This window comes from Neopelma chrysocephalum, unplaced genomic scaffold (genome assembly GCF_003984885.1).
Source record: "Neopelma chrysocephalum unplaced genomic scaffold, ASM398488v2 Primary Assembly neopelma1_81, whole genome shotgun sequence".
Lineage (NCBI taxonomy): Eukaryota > Metazoa > Chordata > Aves > Passeriformes > Pipridae > Neopelma > Neopelma chrysocephalum.
The window spans coordinates 6,529,080-6,548,171 of record NW_020897743.1 but is presented as its reverse complement, the minus strand read 5'-3'; the positions used below and the strand labels follow the sequence as shown (position 1 = coordinate 6,548,171).

The following is a 19,092-nucleotide window of genomic DNA, read 5'->3' as shown; positions in this document are numbered from 1 at the left end:
AGGTTTGATGACTTCACAATTTAAATAGCTGGCAATGAAATCTAGCATTTCCTTTTCCATGCTGTACCCTCTCCCAGGCATGAAGGGCTAGTCTGGATCCTGCAGAAGACCTTGTTTGCTCTTTTCTCCACCCTCCAATTTCTGTTACTGCCATTGCAGAAGTTTTGGTCCTCTGCTCATTCTGCTGCAGCTGCAGGTCCCAGAGGATGCGCGTGGGGTGGGAGGGGAGAAGGAAGAGAGAGGGAACACAGCAGGAAAATAGCATCTGAGAGACAGGAACCTATCAGGGGGAAGAATCCCAGCACTAGGATTCCATGTTGGAAAGGGTTAACAGGAGGTCACTAAACAGAGAGCCACAGTTAGGAAGCAACACACCAGTTTACTTTATGCCATGTGTTAGATGTTCTCTGGGTGAAGGACTAATCCTGTTAGGGCCAACAGACCTTTCCTAATTGCTGTCAATGGAGAGCTGAATTGTGTCCTCTATTCTCCCACAGCTTGTCTTTATGCTCGCTGGGGCACAGGCATTCCCACACATACAACACTTACACTATATTTAGGCAAGTGGGAGCCTGCTCTCAGTTAAAGCCCCTCAGAGCTCAGATAACAACCAGCAATCACAATAACAGTGGCTGAGCCCTTACATTCTCACCCTGCCTAAAATCCAGTGCCCAGCACTCAGCCAGCCAGCACTGTATTGGCTGCACTTCAGGAGAGCAGATGCCGGGTACAAAATCATTATCAGTACTTTCTTCAGCGAGTAAGTGCTGCTTTGAGGTCTTCTATCCAAGTATTGACAGCCTGACCCTGGTCAGCTTGGGAGCTACAGCAGTATCAGAGCACAAAGTGATTTGGCTGCAGGCAAGCATAATGAGAGCTCAGGGCTAGCACCAGAGCTGCTCAGATGCTGCAGCCAGCAGCTACTTTTAATCTTCCTTCCTCTGTCTTTTATTCCCCTCCTCTAGTGTAAAAATCAATACATTTAGAAGTGAAATAATGCACTATCTTGCTTGCATTCTAGAGATCTCATTTTAGCCTCAGATAAATAATTGCTTTAAACACTGAAAATTCACCTTAAAGCCTAATTTCAGTTGAACATTTCTTGAAAAAGCTACATGCACTGAAGCCACTTATTAAATTTATGCACGAGAGAACAGGTCTTGCTCACTACAGAGCCGATAGTTTTCCACTGAAGACAAAAAGCACTGCTATCTTTGGAAGCTTAAAAAAATGATCTGATCTTGTAAAGTCAGCTGAGAGTTTGATGTTATAGATGGTGAACACCACGCTAGGTGATACAACACAAACCAGCCCATGGCCTTTGGGAAGTCTGCAGTTTAGTCTGGCCTGATACAGATGCAGATTTATGACAAATTCCATCTATTCTCCCACACATTTCTCAACCCTACTGACCAGGGAAAATTCCACCAAAAGTACATGGCAGTATGTTCATGCTTTCCCTTTCAAACCAGATCAGCCTGGCGGGTCACAGTTCTGCTGTTCTCCTCTTGCTATGCATTTTTATTTTAATGGCACATCTTTTGTCAGGCTGACAAAGAAAGGCTTCTGTCTGCTGCTCTGAGCCAGCTGGACATGAGTCAAGTCCAAACTGGGAGTGTGCAGGCATACTCAGAGGAGCACAAAACCTAAGCTGACAGCCATGGACAAGGGGAGGCTGCACAGCTCCTACAGTGTGGAAGGAATCTCTTGTGACTGCATGGGCATGACCTAAGAAACATCTATGACAGCAGTAAGACCTAGAAGTAAAGGCTGTTAGGCCACAGTTTTATACCCATCTCTGTTAGCTCTCATCAGAGACATATTCTTGGGCAAGACACACCCTGTGATTCAGAAGACAACAGAAACAATGAGAGCTGACCACGAAAAAACCCACAAAAATGACTGGATCTGGGTTTTTTGGTTGGGTTTTTTTTGTGTGTGTGTTTTTTAAAGGAATTTAATTTTTATCTTAATCATGGTTTCTTTGTGGGTTTGTGTTTGCTTTTGAGACCATTCTTATTTCAAGGGGAGGGGGGGAAAATCTCATTCTTTATAATGAACTGACTGCCCAAGCTCCTGGGAGAGAGGCCAAGAGATCTGTCCTGTACTTGGGACTCACAGCAGAGTCTGGGGTTTGCACTGTCCTGTTTGCTGTCATGGGGCATTTTGGAACTCACAGTCCACATGCCAGTGTACCAGAGCTTGGGCACTGTGATGGCTGATCCAGCTGGCAAAGGTGGACTAGAGGGGACAGGGATGAGTCCTGTCCCAGACAGCAAGATGTAGGTGCTCTGAATTATTTGAGAGGTGCAGATGATCCACTAAAACAACTACAGCTAGATTTCATGAAACACTGCAATATTTCTCATGTCAAAGTATCTTAAACACATCCTTCTATAAAGAGAATCCATCACGTGATATGATGAAGACCTGCAGAGCACCACAGCAGTTCCCATACACTTTTTGTTACACCATGAATTTTTCAAATTGCAGTTTAATTGTGTTAAAGCATGCATCTTTAAACCATGTATTTAATTAGAAATGAGGTTCCAGACAAAATGTAAAGACAGACATGGTATAGCATGTATGAAACTCTGATCTCTCTCCAATGGTTTATAATACTTAAATCAAATTTGAAGTAACACGAACTTTCCATTCCCTGTAACGTGTCTGCAGTTTGTGAAACAAGATATGAAAGAACAGGTCACAACCCTACATGTCTTGCTGATGTGAGAAACCCTTATTCATGCATCCAGTCCCACTAAAGTCAAAGGGACTGCTCATCTGAATAAAGAGTATTCCTATATGGCTTTGCAGAATTGGGTTTATTTGATCGTAAATCAAAATGAGAACAAAGGAGAGTGGAGGGAGGAAAATGCAGAAAGAGAGTCAGCAGGTTTTTTTCTCATCCAGCTCTAGGACTGATAACAGCAGTGGCTGGGTACATTTTCTGTCTGCTGGCTGAATGCCTGAGCTATTTTGATTCAATACCAAGTAGAACATTTAACAACTCCACAACACACAGAGCTAATTACAAGATTATCACCATCTCTTTCTCCTATCAGGGCATCCTTCTGCATTCCCACTGTAACATTCTGCAGTACATTTGACAGGGAATCGCTTTCACATTTTGTGAAAATGGATGCAGCAATGGAAAAAATCCAAAATGACTGCACTGCTACTAAATTAATCAATGCGAACAAAGACAAGAAGCAGTGGGGAGGACTGGACAGAACTTCTATTATTGTTCCTCATCCAGGGATAGATCATTATGTCCCACCATTCAGACATAAAACTCTATAAATCTCAAGCTCAGTTTCTCTAAATCAGTGGAAATTTGCCACTGACATTAATGGGAGTAAGATCAAACTGCATACAGCAAGCACATTTGTCAGGACAAGTCAGCCATCTGAAATCTCACTATAATTTAAGAGAATGAGCCGACTCATGATGAGAATATTTCCTAGTTAGGCTCTGCACCTCTAGTGTCAAAGAAAGCTTTCTCAGTGATTTGTGTGAGCCCAAAGCTGGAATGTGAATAATTACATTATCATGGGGAAGTTCACAGCTGGCCAACAATACGCCAAATTTGTCCTTTAGTTATATCTCAGCCACTCCACTATACTTGACATAACCCAGTCACAAACTGGTTGCTAAACCTCCTTTGAAATGGCTGTGGTAAAGACCTGTGTTTTGTTGTTAGAAATAAACAGATTGCAATCCAACCATAGGAGAGTCAAGGTCGTGGCTTTCAGTGGACATCTCCTAATCGGACTCCCCGCATGAACATAACATCTAATGTTTGCTTATTATCCTAGCCAGCATTTTAATAGTCTTAAACCCATTGACAGAGCAGTCTGAAAATAATCTCAGTGCCCTACAAGACGCTGAAACTGTGAACGAATTTGCAGACTCAAAAGCTCTCATCACTTGGGGCTCATGTTCGCTAAATTATTTGCCAGCTGCTCTGATAACCCCATGTTCAGAGTGTGTTACACATCCCCCTCTGTGCTTGACAAGAGAAGATACGCATTGGCTACAGCGACCAGCAAGCAGATTTGGTCTGTTTGCTCAAGCTGTCACAGTTGTGCTCTTAGATGCGGTGGCTCCGGGTCCAAACGCGGAGAACAGAGAGAAAGCTAAAGCTGGTGAGCCAAAGGGGACAAAGAAAAAAGCAAGAGAGTGGCACACCTTTGTTCTCCTTGGTCAGCTTGTCAGCCATGTCCCAGTGCTCGTAGCTCCGCAGGACGTTGTTGGTGATGTTGACGTGGCTGGCAGCCATGTGGTGGATGCGCTGGGGGATGGTGATGGTCCCCGCCGAGGAGGAGCCGGCAGTGCCCGTGGTGCTCCCAGCAGAGCTGACGGGGGACGGGCTCAGGGACATGGGCGATGGTGTTTCTGTGCTCCTGCGAGAGGGAAAGCGAGAGTGAGTCCCCCTCGCACACCCCACTTCACTGCCATCCTAAGTGGACTTCAAATGTTAACTCTGCACCCCAGTCAGGGAAGAATGTGCAGTAGTATCTCCTGATTTTACGAGAAAGGAGAGCATATAAACTGGGGATGACTGAAAATAAGAAGGGATTTAATTTTCCCTTTAAATGAACCTGTTATTTAGAAAAAAAAAAAATCTATCACAAAAATAGAGCAATCTTTCAGAGAAAGAAGCATCTCATAGCTGTAATGATTTTTCTACCTGCTGCCAGAAGCTGCAATGGCAGTTAGAAAACACTCAATGTGCAATATTGGCTTATTATCAAAGTATTTTCTGGGAACAACAATGACAGTTTGCTCCAAAAACAGTCACCACAATAAGTAAAGAGCAAGTCGTAAAAGCACCCTGCTGAGCAGTATTAGGTCCTGAGGGTACTGTAGGATTATGACTATCTCTATAGGATTCTTTAAGGCCATGGAGATTTGTTCTAATTGCCTACAGTTTCATCTGCACAGTTCTGTACAAAGCAGTGTTTTAAGTTACCTACTTAGTGTGGCATTAATGTTCTAATATAGATTTTCCTTTAATTCTAACACCAGCAATTAGGAATCACCTGCTGGCTGCAGGCAGTGCTGCGGTCAGCACAGCAAGCTCTTGGTTAGAGCTGTGCAGTGCTGAACGCTCACAAAGCAGCTCTTCTCTTTGAAAATTTATAGAATCATAGAATTGTTCAGGTTGGAAAATACCTTTAAGATCATTGAGTCCAACCACTAACAGCACTGCCAAGTCCACCACTAACCCATGTCCCCAAGTGCCACATCTACATATCTCATATCTTTTGAATACCTCCAAGAATGGTGGCTCAATCTCTTCCCTGGGCAGCCTATTCCAGTGTTGATGACCCTTTTGGTGAAGAACTTATTCCTAAACCTCCCCTGGTGCAACTTGTGGCCGTTTCCTTTTGTCCTATCACTTGTTATGTGGGAGAAGTAACAAAAGCTACCCTTCATCAGATCAACCTTCCCACCCAACTTGGTGTTATCCACAAACTGACTAAGGGTGCCCTTGATCGCCTTGTCCAGCTCATCGATAAAGATATGAAACAGGACTGGCCTCAGTACTGAGCCCTGGGGAACACCACTGGTGACCAGCTCCAGCTGGATGTAACTCCATTTGGAACCACTTACCTAAACAAAAGAATTCTACTTGCTGTAGAATACACTTGAGATGTAGGGCTGCAGGACAAACTGGCACCATGGCACAGCCTTGGGCTGAAAGGCATTGATGGCAACAGCTTTTTCTGTAGATTTTCCAGCAGTGTCCTGCTATTACCTGTGCTCAACAACAGGCTCCTGTGATATATTCCTTTTCCAGAGCTAGAGACCACGTTGATTTGGCAGCTAGTAGCTTTTAACACAGCTTATGTGTTAGAGTTTAAGCACATCCTAATGTGCAAACGTTTTATTTTTAAGTCTCAAAACATCCTGGTTATCTGACGTGCCACAGTGTCTTTAATGCACAGGAGAGCTGAACTATACTAGATTAGGTCTGAGAGCAGTTAAAAATGATAAGTATCTGAGGATACCAAGAGTATTTTGTTAGAGCCACTTAGAACAAGCTGACGCACTTCTGCCAAATAAAGCACATTGTTCACTGGATTTTCCCTGTTGTGCACAGCCATTATTACTGTGGTGAGTCTACTAAATCTCTGTATTTTGTGCTCTCTGTTGCTTGAGGTGGGAAACATTTCTGTAATGAAACCAGGGAAAATTTGTTTCATTGCCAGCCTGGAACCCAGGCCAACTTTGTAGAGGTTCACAACCCTTTCAAACAAGAGTAGGCAGAAATTCCAGTAAGGCCAAAGGAGATTTCTGATGTTTTGAGATCCTGAGGACACTACAATTCATGGCAATGGATCAAGTTTTGCTTTGTTAAAAAAAAAAAAATATTTGACATTGCCCCATCGTTTCCCCGTTCTGCACCAGGCTGCTGATCCATCTCCATACCTCTGTGGTGTGTGAATTCTCTACCCATCTGGTACAAATTTGCAGGAGAATAAGAGGAAACTGTAGAGTGAGTAGCTCTGGGGAAGGCAGAGCACGTGCTGCCAGGGGCAGCACCAGGCCTGTAACAAACTGGGGGCCACCAGGAGACACCTGAGATATACAGCCACTCTGAGCCAGCCAGCCAGCTTTTCTTCTGAGACTCCACACAGGGGGGATAGAAGACCTGAGTGTGGACTGTGGTCACAGGTCACAGGTGTCACAATAACACTGTTATAACACGGCCTTGTCATGTTCAGTTATTCTCACATGTCAAGTGCTTCCTTCTCTGAATAAAAGAGAGAGATGTGCTCTTTCAGAGCTTTGCTTCCTTATCTCCAAAGTTAGTGGGAAGAGACTGATCAGCTGGGTGTTACATTAGAACTGATGCTGACCTGAAGGCTGGGTTTCTCCTGCCTACTTTGTGGCCAGACAAGAATTTTCTCCTCCAGTCAAAACCCACTTATTCTAAATCCTGAACACCCAACAGCTCCTTTAAATAGCAAGGGAGGTGCCATCACCTGCAGAGCACACACTTCATCCTGTCTGTTATAGGACAGGAATAAAAGGATAACTTCTGCTTCATGAAATGTGTATGTACAAGCCACTTCTTAAGAAAAGAGATGCAATGCTCCAGTGGTCTATTTCATCACTAAAACTTTAGGTAAACATTTATGTATTTTTACTGCAATACAAGGTTTCACTGACATTTAAATGCCTCAAAAAAACGGCACAAAATGAATAATTTAATTTAGTAGTTGCTTTTCCAGTGTTAAAATATATTTTCAGCTTTTATTTAAAGGTGATTTTGTATTTCATCACTTTAGTTTGTGTTATAATCTATCATGATGGCTAGGCTTCGTGAACGAAGATTTGGGGAGGGCTCTATACTTAAATATCTATATACACACATACTCAAAATAACTGTGTGCATTTGGGGTGTATATGTATATATAAATACACCCCAAAACATTTTGAATTACCTAAGACAATATTTTCCTTCAAGCAAAATGTTGGAATTCTTGTTTTTGTACTGCTTGAAAACAAAGTCTGCCTGAAAACTTCAGGTTTTTGTGTGCTAAACTTCAATCCCTTCTACAGTTTTATTATGTTGTTTCCTTGGCGTGTCTAATAGTCATTTCTTCTGAACTACCAGAAAGAGACCATTAACAACAATCATTTTCACCTAGAACTGAGCCCATGCAAGTCAAGATGGAAAAAAAGTTAAAAGTCCTTCACCTTTGTTTTACCTGTATCTGTGTGATACAGGAGGAAGGAAAAGGAAAGATGTGTCAGGTGGCAACAGAGATTGCAAGATAAAGGCAAGGTTGCAACAGCAATGCACCTTCATTGAACAGCAGATCATAACTGAATTACCCTGACTTCATATCTGAGGTGAGGGTGTTTTAACGTTAGTATAAAGTCACTGATAATTGGCTGACTAAGTGCCTTCACATTTTCACCACTATTATACCTTCAGTTTTATTAAACAGCACTTACCATATATCAATGAAATATTCATTGGTCTTTCATTGCTGAACGAATCATTGAAAAATCATTGCAATGAAGGTTAACTTTACTTTGCCTTCCTAAAATGACACGGTACTTGCTAGCTAATTAACAGCTATTTTTATGGCCTTCATTTGGCTTGAGAAGCAAACTGTCAAAGAATTCAGCACAGACCCACCACAGCTGAATTTAGACTTAAGGGGGCCTTGCACAGATGAAGGTGTGTTTCAGCTCTTCCTTCCCCATCACAGTGGATGGCTCACACGGGTACCTGATTTGGTCTGGTGGGAGCCCCTCACCCCCACAAGCCCAGGGCAGCTGTATGATCAATTCTGTAGGCAAAAAGAACATTTTCTACCTAATACATACTTCAAAGACACCTGTAGCTCCCAAAACGCTGATCCCATGGCCTGTCCTTCACCTTTAGAGGCACGAAAACATCCCCCCCCCTTTCTGGAACCATTTGTTCCCAGACAAAAGTGCTCAGCAGAAAATACTCACTTTCCATTGCCGCCCCAAGGTGAGGGGGCCTGTGAGGCTTTTGAAGAGTTCTGTAAGTACAAAACCAAAATGTAAATACAGGTGATGCAAGCACATGAATACTGATGACAGAAGCCTCAACACTCCCCGTTTTCCCTGCAAGAGCTACAGTGCATATAGCAGAACAGCTCTGCAGATCAGTCCCATAATTAAGTGGCTGGTGGATGATTGGTAGGTTCCAACCAGTAGATTGAAAGTCACTTGATGAAAGAGGGAATAAGTTCCAGTAAAAGCAGATGTAGGTCACGAAGAAGTGGTTTAATTACCACTGAAACTTATTCTACAAAGTAAGTTCTTGAGAGTGCAAATGACTGCTTATCATTAGGGGGACCTTCAATATTTTAATAAGGAACAAAAAGAATTTGACTTGATGCCTTAATGAAATTAATCCCTCCCAAATTGCTAGGGAAGGTGGCTTGGGATTCAGATAGTAGTATAAATAACATTTCTAGTAAGGATCTGCTTGAATGCCCTTGCTTTTATGTATTTTAGTTGCACAAATTGACTTTCCTTACCTGCTTACTCATTCTGCCTTTCACGTCTGTGTAGCACCTTGTAAAACCCTGTACAAAAAGATTGCCGAGCAACAATAAAGCCCAGGTTTTTCCAGACTTGCTCAGACTGAGTGGTTATTTTATTTTCCATACAAAGTGGTAGTATCAGGGCTGAGGCTATCTACGTGTGCTCTCTGAAAATAATCACTCAGCTGCCTTTCTAGAAGTCAGCACACACAGTGAGAATTCAATCAAATTTTACAAGTTCTCTGCACAGTATTACCATTATTACAACGCTCATCCACTTACTGTAATCACTATTTTGCATGGGAGGCACAGAGATTCAGAGGAGCCAGAGCCTACCCTTGACTTCTAAAACACAGCAAACAGCCCAACAGTCCTGACCAAAGCAGCAGACACTGTCAAACCATGACACTGGCCTGGCCTATGCATTTTGCACAGCACATACGTAATGTATATTTCTGCCACCTGCTCATATATAGGAAGGAGGGAGATCCTAAACTGCCCTGGAAAGTTTTCAGAGATGAAGAAGAAGCTTTGATATTAGGTTCTGTTGTCTGGGGATTGTTCCCAACATTACCTGGAGACAAATTATAGGTCTGTCAAGATTAAGACTAGATCTCAATTGGAGTTAGTTATTTGATGATGAAAATATTTAGCAAAAGTATTTCAATGACTGTTGACAACACATTTTCAAAAACATAAAAATCTTCCTCAAACTTTCAGGAGAAATACCTCAGAGGATGTCACTTTTTCTAATCTGGAAAGGTTTGATTTCAATTCTAAAAATTTATCACTTTAGTTATATTTTACTTCAAGTTGTCTCTAAATTTCAAAATTGCTTACGTGATTTATGTCAAAAATATCAACTTGAAGTTTTTAATTGGAAATTAATCAGTACCAGTTCTGTCCACAAATGGTTTCAATTTGGACAAAGTGGCATTTGTGAGGAAAAATATGGAAAACAATTCAGCCAAAAAGTTCCTCTCCAGCTCTGCTGTAAACAGTGGGCTGCTTTTCACAGTTAAAACTGTGTAAAATTCTGAATAACAACTCTATTCAAACACTTAATCTCTTTCATTTGTATTACAGATTCTTGCTAGTGAACCCAGAGAACATGGTGCAGCAATACAAAACTAACATGTAGTTAATAGCTCCCATTCTTTTCTTTTCTCCTCCTGTGCCTTTATTACAAAACATATAATCTGTACATATAATCTGTACACACTCAAACACTACTTCTAGGAAATGAGTTACAGTGCCCATAGCACACACATTTGCTGAAACACTCAGCTTCAACTGGATGCCTAAAATAGCATTTCTGATTTGTTGATTTTATTACATTTAACATTTTTTTCTCTTTTTTTAATTTACATTAAAAGACATTTTCTCTGTGTGGATGCAGTAAAATGGTCTTATGCTGGGAGTATTAATATATTCTCCATTGTACCTATTTGCACAGTTAGACAAGTAAAGTGGCTTTAAGGCAAAACAATCCCCCCTGCACACCCTTTTTTTTTTTTATCTTTACTTTCTGCAGAAAAAGTTTATCAAAAATATTTGTCTAATAATCCTTTTTTTAAAGAGAAAATCTACATTCATCCTGGATAAAACGTGAAGTGGGTGGAACACATTTCATGAAAATGCTGAGGTTACAAATGCGTCTAGTTCAAATTTAATTTGTTTTGCAAATCCCTGGCTGAAAACTCCATGAACGCAACAGAGGCACTACTAATGGTGGCAACACTCTATTTAAGCACAAGACCAGGAATAACATTACTGAAGTTGCAGAGATACACACACAGAAAACACATGGGAAGTCAGGACTATGGTTGCTTGCATGACAGTACTGGAGTTTTACAGCAGGACCATTTTATCACCATTTACGTGAAAATATTAAAACTGCAGTGTTAGAGGTTTTATTGGTTTGCAGTACCAATATATGTCAAAGCCTGGAACAAATTCACAGCGGCTGAAAACACCAACAAAAAAAGACTGATGGGCTGACAAGACAGTATAATTACCTAATTATAGAATAATATGTAGTAATAAAGTACAAGAATTAATGTATGCTTCAAACAGCATTAACCAGTAAAATGTAAATATCAAAACCTTGGCAGAGCTGAAGAAAGATACAATTTCTCTCTTAATCTAGCAACAGTGAGGATTTGTCATTCTTACACTGGGTAAACAGCATTTGACAAGGTAAAACAAAACATCCCCAAGTCATGACAATCAGATCTCCACTCAACTTAAGGTAGAGTAGATGTAGATAAGGCAATTTGAAGTTCCATAGGAATAAAAGGAGAAATCTCTGAGACTGCAATAAGCTTCAGCAAACCTCACTGAATTGAAAATCCAAACTTAACTAACTACAGCCTAAATAATTGCTTTATTATGGTTCATTGGGGGTCAGTTCATAATCGCTTCCATATTGAAACCTTGAAAGAATCAGGTTCCTTTTTAGAAACTTGCACAAACATTACATGGTGTTGAGAATAATGTTATTTTAGTAGAATTACTGAGTATGGTCCTTTGAATCAAGTGACTAATCCAAAAATCCCCTAAATCACTTCTGTCCTCACTCCCTGGCAGCCATCCTGCCTGCACTTCCCAGGGGAGAGGTTAAATGTGGGACTTTTAAGTCACACAGTTATACTTGTGAGAGCTCTCGGTGCTGGTATGAATTTCATTTCATATCAATAAATTAAACAGAATAAAGATTACCTTAAAATATTCCATCAGAGATCTGGAGTACTTCATAGCATGGTCCTTCTTTAGTTTAAACATTCTCAAGTAGAGAAGTGATAAGCATCGGTAGCTGTGGTAATTAGGAAAGGATTATGTTAATTCCATTGCTTAATGAAACCTATAAACTGTAAAAAAAAAAAAAAAGCTGACCTATATTTTGTAGTTTCTGTTCTAAGGTTAAATTTTGAAACACAAGCAAATGGAGAAAGAAAAAAAAAGTGGTCAAAAGCATTAAAATCCCATCTTGATAAGAGTATAAATTAGAAGAATAAATGTTTAGTCAGCTGCTGAAGAAATCCATTAGTTATCCTTTAATAGTTTAATGGAAAACAAGAATAATGATCTTCTGTAAGCTGCTTAAGTAATTCAGTACTTTTAAAGTCCTCCTTAAGATTTCAGCTGCTTCTCTCATTGTCACAAAGGGACTTACCATAAAACTGCTAATTTCTTGTCCCCTTCTGTGGCAGAAGAGCCTGTGAAATTCTTGAGTCTCATTGCATACCTTGTCAGAAAGGTGAGGAGAGAAGAAAGTGAGAGTTAAGATGTTTCCAAGCATACTAGTAACACTGAAAAATAACAGCCACACATAGATACTCTTCTCCAACTGCAACAGTTAATGGTCACAGTGTTCTGTAACGGTGAAATCAATGTAAAATTCAACAGAAAGCACCACTTAAAAGGTGGGCTAAAGTAAATCACCAACCAATTTTCTGGGCCAACAAGGTGAACTATTCTTGGATATATTAATGATATTATATCCAGCCAACTAGGCTGAGTCCTGCAAACATTTGTGATGAGTGTTGGACAGAAGCATAAGATCTTGGCCCTCTATGTACTGAAGCGTAAAGTAATGTATAATAAGGTTTTACATATAATACTTTGGGCTTGAATAATATCTTGAAAATCCTTCTCATAAATGCTTCTTCAAAGCTTTTAATATATTTTATATAGAAAATGGTTTTAAATACAGGAAAGGTCACGTTCACAGCTTTTTTAATTCATGGGTTCATTAATTTATGGGTCTTGTGTACTTGGTCTTCCCTCTCTATTTAATTGCTGCTGTCCAGCATTTGGATGATCAAAGATTGAGTATTCCTACCTCCCCTGTCCTTTTTTGCTTTAACTGAGCATACTCCATTCCATGCATTTAGTCTCTTGAAAATCAATTCATCGCATAAAATCATTGTTCTGAGCCCTAATGCAATTTCACAGGTACTTGTGTTAGAATAAGTAATAGGGTTCAGCGTTGCGTAAGAAAGTTTTAAGGTATCCAGGCAGTCTTGATGAGTCCTCATTTACAGGGAGGTAATGGAGTGCAGGCAGGCTGTGCTGCTCTGGCTCTGCCTTCTCCCACCACCCCCATCATCAGCCCCCAGCTCCCAGCTGTAAACACACCACCTGATGTGCTTCCTATCCTGTCTCACCTGCTCCTTGGTATTGTTGTTCTAGCCATACTGAAGGAATCTCATCAAACACAAAGATATGTGTCTCTGAGATTTTCAGCATTAAGTTAGGGTTTTAAAATCACCATTAACTTAAAACATATTTGACAGTCAGATCTCTGATACTCCCAATCTTTTTGATGCTCTACTTGCTTTCACAAATAGGTGTCTGATGCAGATACTCATGACAGACACAGCTAATGCAAAAGGGGAAAACTAAGTCTCTGATAAAGGCAGGAGTAAAAGTGAGAAAAATCTCCTTCTATTTGTTATCTCACAGTAAAAATCTATGTCAACATTAGCAGCCACACTGAGAAAGAGGCTTGGCACAACCACATACTTGGTTTGCACATTAAGCACACACTGTAGCCCACAGGAATTATACTTTTTTCCATGGAGTTTACTGAGCCTGTACCTGCTCACCTGGGCAATCACTTTTTGTCCACGTCTGACCACTGACAGCAATTAAATAAGCAAATCAGTCTCACTGGCTGCTACAAGATGCTGCATGCAACAGTTGGTATATTAAGCTCTACCTTTGGTAGGTGGTGGAATTGATCTCACCTGACTTTAGCTATTTAGATATTGGAGATCTAATATAACAAAGTTCTCCAGTTTCTTCCATAGCCAAAAGCAGTTCCAAAGCAGTTCAGGTGCTGCTGCTTCCATGCCAAGGTTTATCTATCATGTAGCCTGCAGCAGGACTGTGCCAGGAGCAGCCAGGCAGCGGGGCTGTGTATGCTGAGGAGTGCCAGCCGCTCCAGCACACAGCCATGCACTCAGCTGGCTCCATCCAGCACCAGCACTGCAGGGGACCTGCAGGTACTGCCCATTTGTGAGGGACTCCTGGAGCTGCCATTCTCTGACTTAAGTGGTGCATGTGTTATGACTCCTGCATGAACAAAGATTTTTGGTCCATGAACTCTGAACAAGCTGCTGGACGGAGGGGCAACATTTTCAACTGTGCTCTGTGGTTTTCTTAAGAAACAAAAGCAGGCTACTATGAAAAAGCACTGCCGTTTAATACATAGTTCTGAACTGCCCCCTGTCAGAGTGCAGGACAAGTTTTGGCACAGCAGAGCAGTGGTAGGCTGCTCCTTTTCTAGGTCCTCTGCTCTCCAGGGTTTAACACGGATCAAGTGTTGAGTGAACATAACTTTTTTCTTGAGCGATCTCTTTAGATTTTCTTCTTCTCTTTATGAAGTGTGGAATGCAAAAACATGTTTTTAAATATTTAGCAGGCATATTATTTACCTGAGAGTAAGAGCTTCTTAAGATTTGATACATTTTATTATGCAAATACCTACTTGCTCAAAATGTAAAACATGCATTATCTTGGCAGTCCCTAATAGCTAATCTGGCATGTTAAAAAACCACCGTTGTCATATTAAAAACCAAATATTTAGGGCCTGATTTGCCTCCATTTTTTTCTCTTGTGCAAACTTCCAGTAATTACACTGACATTAATGGGGATATTCCCAGCATACACTGGGGAAAGCGAAGGTGCATCACAGTGAAGAGGAAAAATCCTGTTGTTCTATTTACAGGTAAATTTAATCCTGCTTGATTTCACTTTGATAATTTGCTCAAGTAAAGCAAACAAGCCCTTAGTTACTCAGGAGACCATTATTTCTACGGAGCCAACACTGAAACAGCTATAAGGAATAGTAGCAGATTTTAAAGTAATAATTCAGACATTTTATTAGTAAGTAAAGGCTCTCTCATCCATATTCTAGCCTATGAGTCTAGAAAACTGTATTAAAATTAATTCAGCTGTTTCACATTCCTTTAACATTAAAAATACACTGTTTTCAATACAATACATATGGAAGCTATGATCTTATGTCCCAAATTTCAGCTTTTTCCTTTTTTTTTTAACAGCCAAGTTATAAAGCTCTAAAACCAGGGTTTGTAATAGAAATCCTGATAGACTCCCTTTAATGTTTTGAATTATAAAACTACACCTTTTAAAAGACAAGTGTCATTGCCAAACAGTGAAATTACTATACTTTACTTCCACCCACTACATTTCAATTTTAATTTTATGAATATTGCAAATTATAACACTCACATTATAACCTCTAAAGGGGATAATTTATAAAAGCAGTGTCCATCAATTATAAATTTTCCATGACATTAATAAAATGGCAAGAACTAATTATGATGACTTCTGAGATGAAGATGCCTTGGACAAATCATTAATACGTTGAAATGGTATTTTTTAAAACATAGCAGGTTCTAATTATGACTGAAATGAGATGATGAAAATGATCACAGAAAGGACATTAACCTGATGAGTTCCACAGTCTCTGAGTACATGGTGTATGGAGATTTAGCTTCTAATGGATCTCGCTCCATAGCGTTCCCGCACTCGATGAAGGAGAGGGCAGCATCAGCATAATTCACTGCTTTACCGAACTTCTCCAGCTGAAATGGGAATGACACCGTCAAGAAAATCCTTCAGCTTTAATTTCTAGGTAGGCAAATAATCATACAAAGGAACACCAGCATTAGGATGAAAGCAAAGCGACACTGGTAGTTAAGAATGATTTCATACAGTAATTAAGGCAGGGCCTAATTTTTTGCCAGATCTTTTCAGGCAGTAAGTGGCTGGATGCTCCACAGAGGAAAGTCAATGTATGTCCACTGACATGCATGGATTTACACAGGCAAGGAGAGGCACTAAGCATGTTTGAACACATCCACATCACTCCTTGAAAGATGAACTAAATTTGAATGTCACTATGCAAGGGTTAAGTAACAACTCCATGGCATTTGTCTGATGTCATATTCTGTGTTAACTGTTGATCAAAAAAATATCTCATCACTTATGAGATGACTGAAAGAGCAGGGAAAAAAAGGGAGACAATATAGCACTGCTAAATATTTCATTTTACTAGGATTTTATTGCAAAAGGTTTTAGCCCTCATAATGGTTGTGATTAAACTGACTTAGACATACTGATTTCTTTTTTTATGTGTAATGAATATTATATATGACATTTTTATAGTAGGTATTTTATAATAGTATTTAACATTTGCAGTTTTTGATAGCTGGATGTAAGAATTTTACTAATGCGGCATTTGATATAGGAGATCCAATATACTTTAAATAATTTAAAAATTTCCTTCTATGTCTCTATCAAAATATTTTTGATGCATCTGCATATGTTTCCATTCACAAAACTGAAGCCTATTTTAGCAACATATTAAGCATAACACTTATTATTGGTCCAGGATAACAGTATATTTGTCTTTATGGCTCCTTCTAAACCATCCCTATAGCTAGTTCCCTCTGCACACCTTTAATTTCAAGTTCTGGTCTTCTGCATTGATTACATTCAAAGCTTTGTATAATTGTTAGGTATTAACTGAATGATCAGAAAAGGCGAATGTTTCTGACTGCTTTCTCTCTATTCCAATGGCTGCTTTCAGCATATTCTTCAAATTCCTTTTTTCACTTTGAAAGAATTTCCATTCATTTTGGAAGACAAAAAGCCTTCCAAAGATGACTTTTTGTGGTATGAAAAACGAATCTGGCTGCAAGCAGATTTAGTGCAGACACAGAATTCAAGCCAGAAATGGGATCCGATCCTGTGGAGTCGGTGGAATGACTCCAGCTCATCACATCTCAGTCGAGAACAGAGTGAGGTCTCCAAGATCTCTTCCATAAGGCACAGTCACTTGCCACTGCAGCAGCCCACCCAGATTAGTTGATCCCTCACTGCAGCCCCAGACAAGGAGAGGTTTCCATGGGGTTGCTCTCGTAAGACATGAAATGTCCTGCCCTTCACTAGAAATCTATTTTCCGTACAAGCTCAGGAGCAGCATTGCCACAAATCTCATTAACATTTGCTGACACATTTTGAGGTCACATGCATTATCTTTCCAGCCACTGCAACACATCTTTCAATGCTGCCTGTGCTTTGTCATGTCAGCACCAAGTAACCAGCAGCAATTGTTTCCATAGGACAAGTAACACTACGGGATCGCACAGCAAATGTGTTACACGCAGATAATTTGTGTGCAGCTGCATTGGGTGGGGAAAAAAAAAAAGTTGAGATCTAAATAGCAGAAAGAAAAAGCAGATTCTTTGTTCATGGATATTTATGTCTGCCAACAAGTTGATTGAAGTGGATGGCCTCGCAGCCCCACCAGGGCACTCGGGGTGTCAAACTGTGTGCGACAGGCACGGCCAGCCCGCAGGCAGCAGTGGGATGTGCTGTGCCTGCTCCTCTTAGTTCTGCTTGAGAAACACCCCTGATTCTGCAAGGCACAAGCAAAGGGAAGAGGACAGGAGACAGGTCAACACCTTCTGAGTGTGTCAGGCTGTGGAGGGAGCTGGACTGACATGGCACGTTGAGATCATCGGGAGCCTGAGCCTGTAAATATTTGCTTGTGTGGAGCAGGTATCCCTGTGCCAGAACCATGTGTATTTTGTTTAAAGGTCACCCAGCTGTGGGAGGTGTTGTCAGCCTGCTCCTGCCAGCCTTTCCTGCCTGAGCTCTGCCGAGCCAGGCTGGAAGCCATCAGGCCACCTCCTGTAAACGGGCACGTCGGGAGGGATGACTGTCACCTTACTGACAGTCAGAGCGGGCTGCCAAAAACCTGAACCCGCCTCTCACAGAACACACACTTGGAAACACTGTGCCCCAACCCAAAGGGAGCCCAGAGAGCTGAAGCAGGCAGCTTGACATGTTAGCTCTCACTGACAGCAGAGGGAGAGCCATTTCTTTTTTGTTTGGTTGGTTTGCTTTTTAAAAACATAGCATGTGATTGTTTTGTTGTTTTTTGGTTTTTTTTAGACAAACACTGATTCCCAAGCCTAAAATCTCTAATGTGGAATGACAGAATATGCATGCAAAATCCCCACAAATAATAAAGTGAGAGGTGAATGATCACCCAGTTCCTTTTCAGTTGTGATTTTGAGGGGGCAAAGAGATGGCCACACTCCATTTTAGACATCTTACTTTAAGTAGAGGAGCCAAGTTCCACTAAATCTGCCTAAATGAGCTGCTGTTTTGCACCTTATGTAGCTTACAGGAGCAAAGTCCCTATCTACAAAGCAAATGCCTATTAAAGGCACTTCAGGGCAGCAAAAGTTCAGATTGAACAAACCCTGACAGAATATAATCTGCCAGACTATGCAGTTTTATCAAAATCAAAACACCTCACAAAACTGGGCCAATCTTATTGGAATTTCATCTGGAGTAAAATCAGAGAAAAAGCTTTTCCAGCACTGAACTCCCTCATTGCAAGATTTTTTGGGAAGGCTTTCTTTACCAACCTAACAGTGTGCAATAAAAATGAATGTACTACGTAAAAATGAATGGTTGCAAATTTTAAACAATTGGATTGGAAATAGCAGTTTTACCACATGATAATGGGGTGGGAGGGTGATTTGCTTGTCCTGACTTTCTGCTATGGAATATTTCAACACTTCTGCTTTAGGCCCAAAGTGAAGAGGAGCAACAAATTTCAAATACACATCAACTTTCATGAAATTATCCTGCCTCCTTCATAAACAGCATGATTGTTGCTCCTCCTTGGAAGAAACACCAGCTATTGTAAGGAGTTTCTTTTTTGGGGAACAAATACTTAAAGGCTAGGAATGGTGTTCAGGGTTTGACTTGTGCACAGTGGGTTTATGGAGCACAGTCTGAGGCATACTTTATGCCCAGCAGCAGTGTTCCTCTTGGTTTCAGAGCTTTGGAACACGTGCAGAATGTCCATTTTTGTAATACCGAGTTCCACAGTGGATAGGAACAAAAAACTCCAGTGATAACCTACCAGTGCATCTGCTTTATGCTTTAGCTTCTTAGCCTCTTGCATGTAATAATCCGCATTGTGAAGCCTAAAGAG

General features: G+C 40.7%; 1 protein-coding gene across 7 annotated transcripts in view; it reads right to left on the bottom strand.

The window, feature by feature from the left end:
* The window catches only part of AFF2 (AF4/FMR2 family member 2), a 336,322-nt gene that overhangs the window by 9,622 nt on the left and 307,608 nt on the right, over positions 1–19,092 (bottom strand). For 6 of the 7 annotated variants that reach the window (XM_027690474.1, XM_027690477.1, XM_027690476.1 and 3 more), the window contains 7 exons: positions 19,021–19,084; positions 15,522–15,658; positions 12,220–12,291; positions 11,766–11,859; positions 9,039–9,086; positions 8,485–8,534; positions 4,192–4,406 (listed from right to left, as the gene is read on the bottom strand). In XM_027690474.1, the coding sequence (XP_027546275.1) occupies positions 4,192–4,406; positions 8,485–8,534; positions 9,039–9,086; positions 11,766–11,859; positions 12,220–12,291; positions 15,522–15,658; positions 19,021–19,084 (680 nt within the window). The remainder of the gene's footprint in view (positions 1–4,191; positions 4,407–8,484; positions 8,535–9,038; positions 9,087–11,765; positions 11,860–12,219; positions 12,292–15,521; positions 15,659–19,020; positions 19,085–19,092) is intronic. The other variant, XM_027690479.1, reaches the window with a different exon arrangement.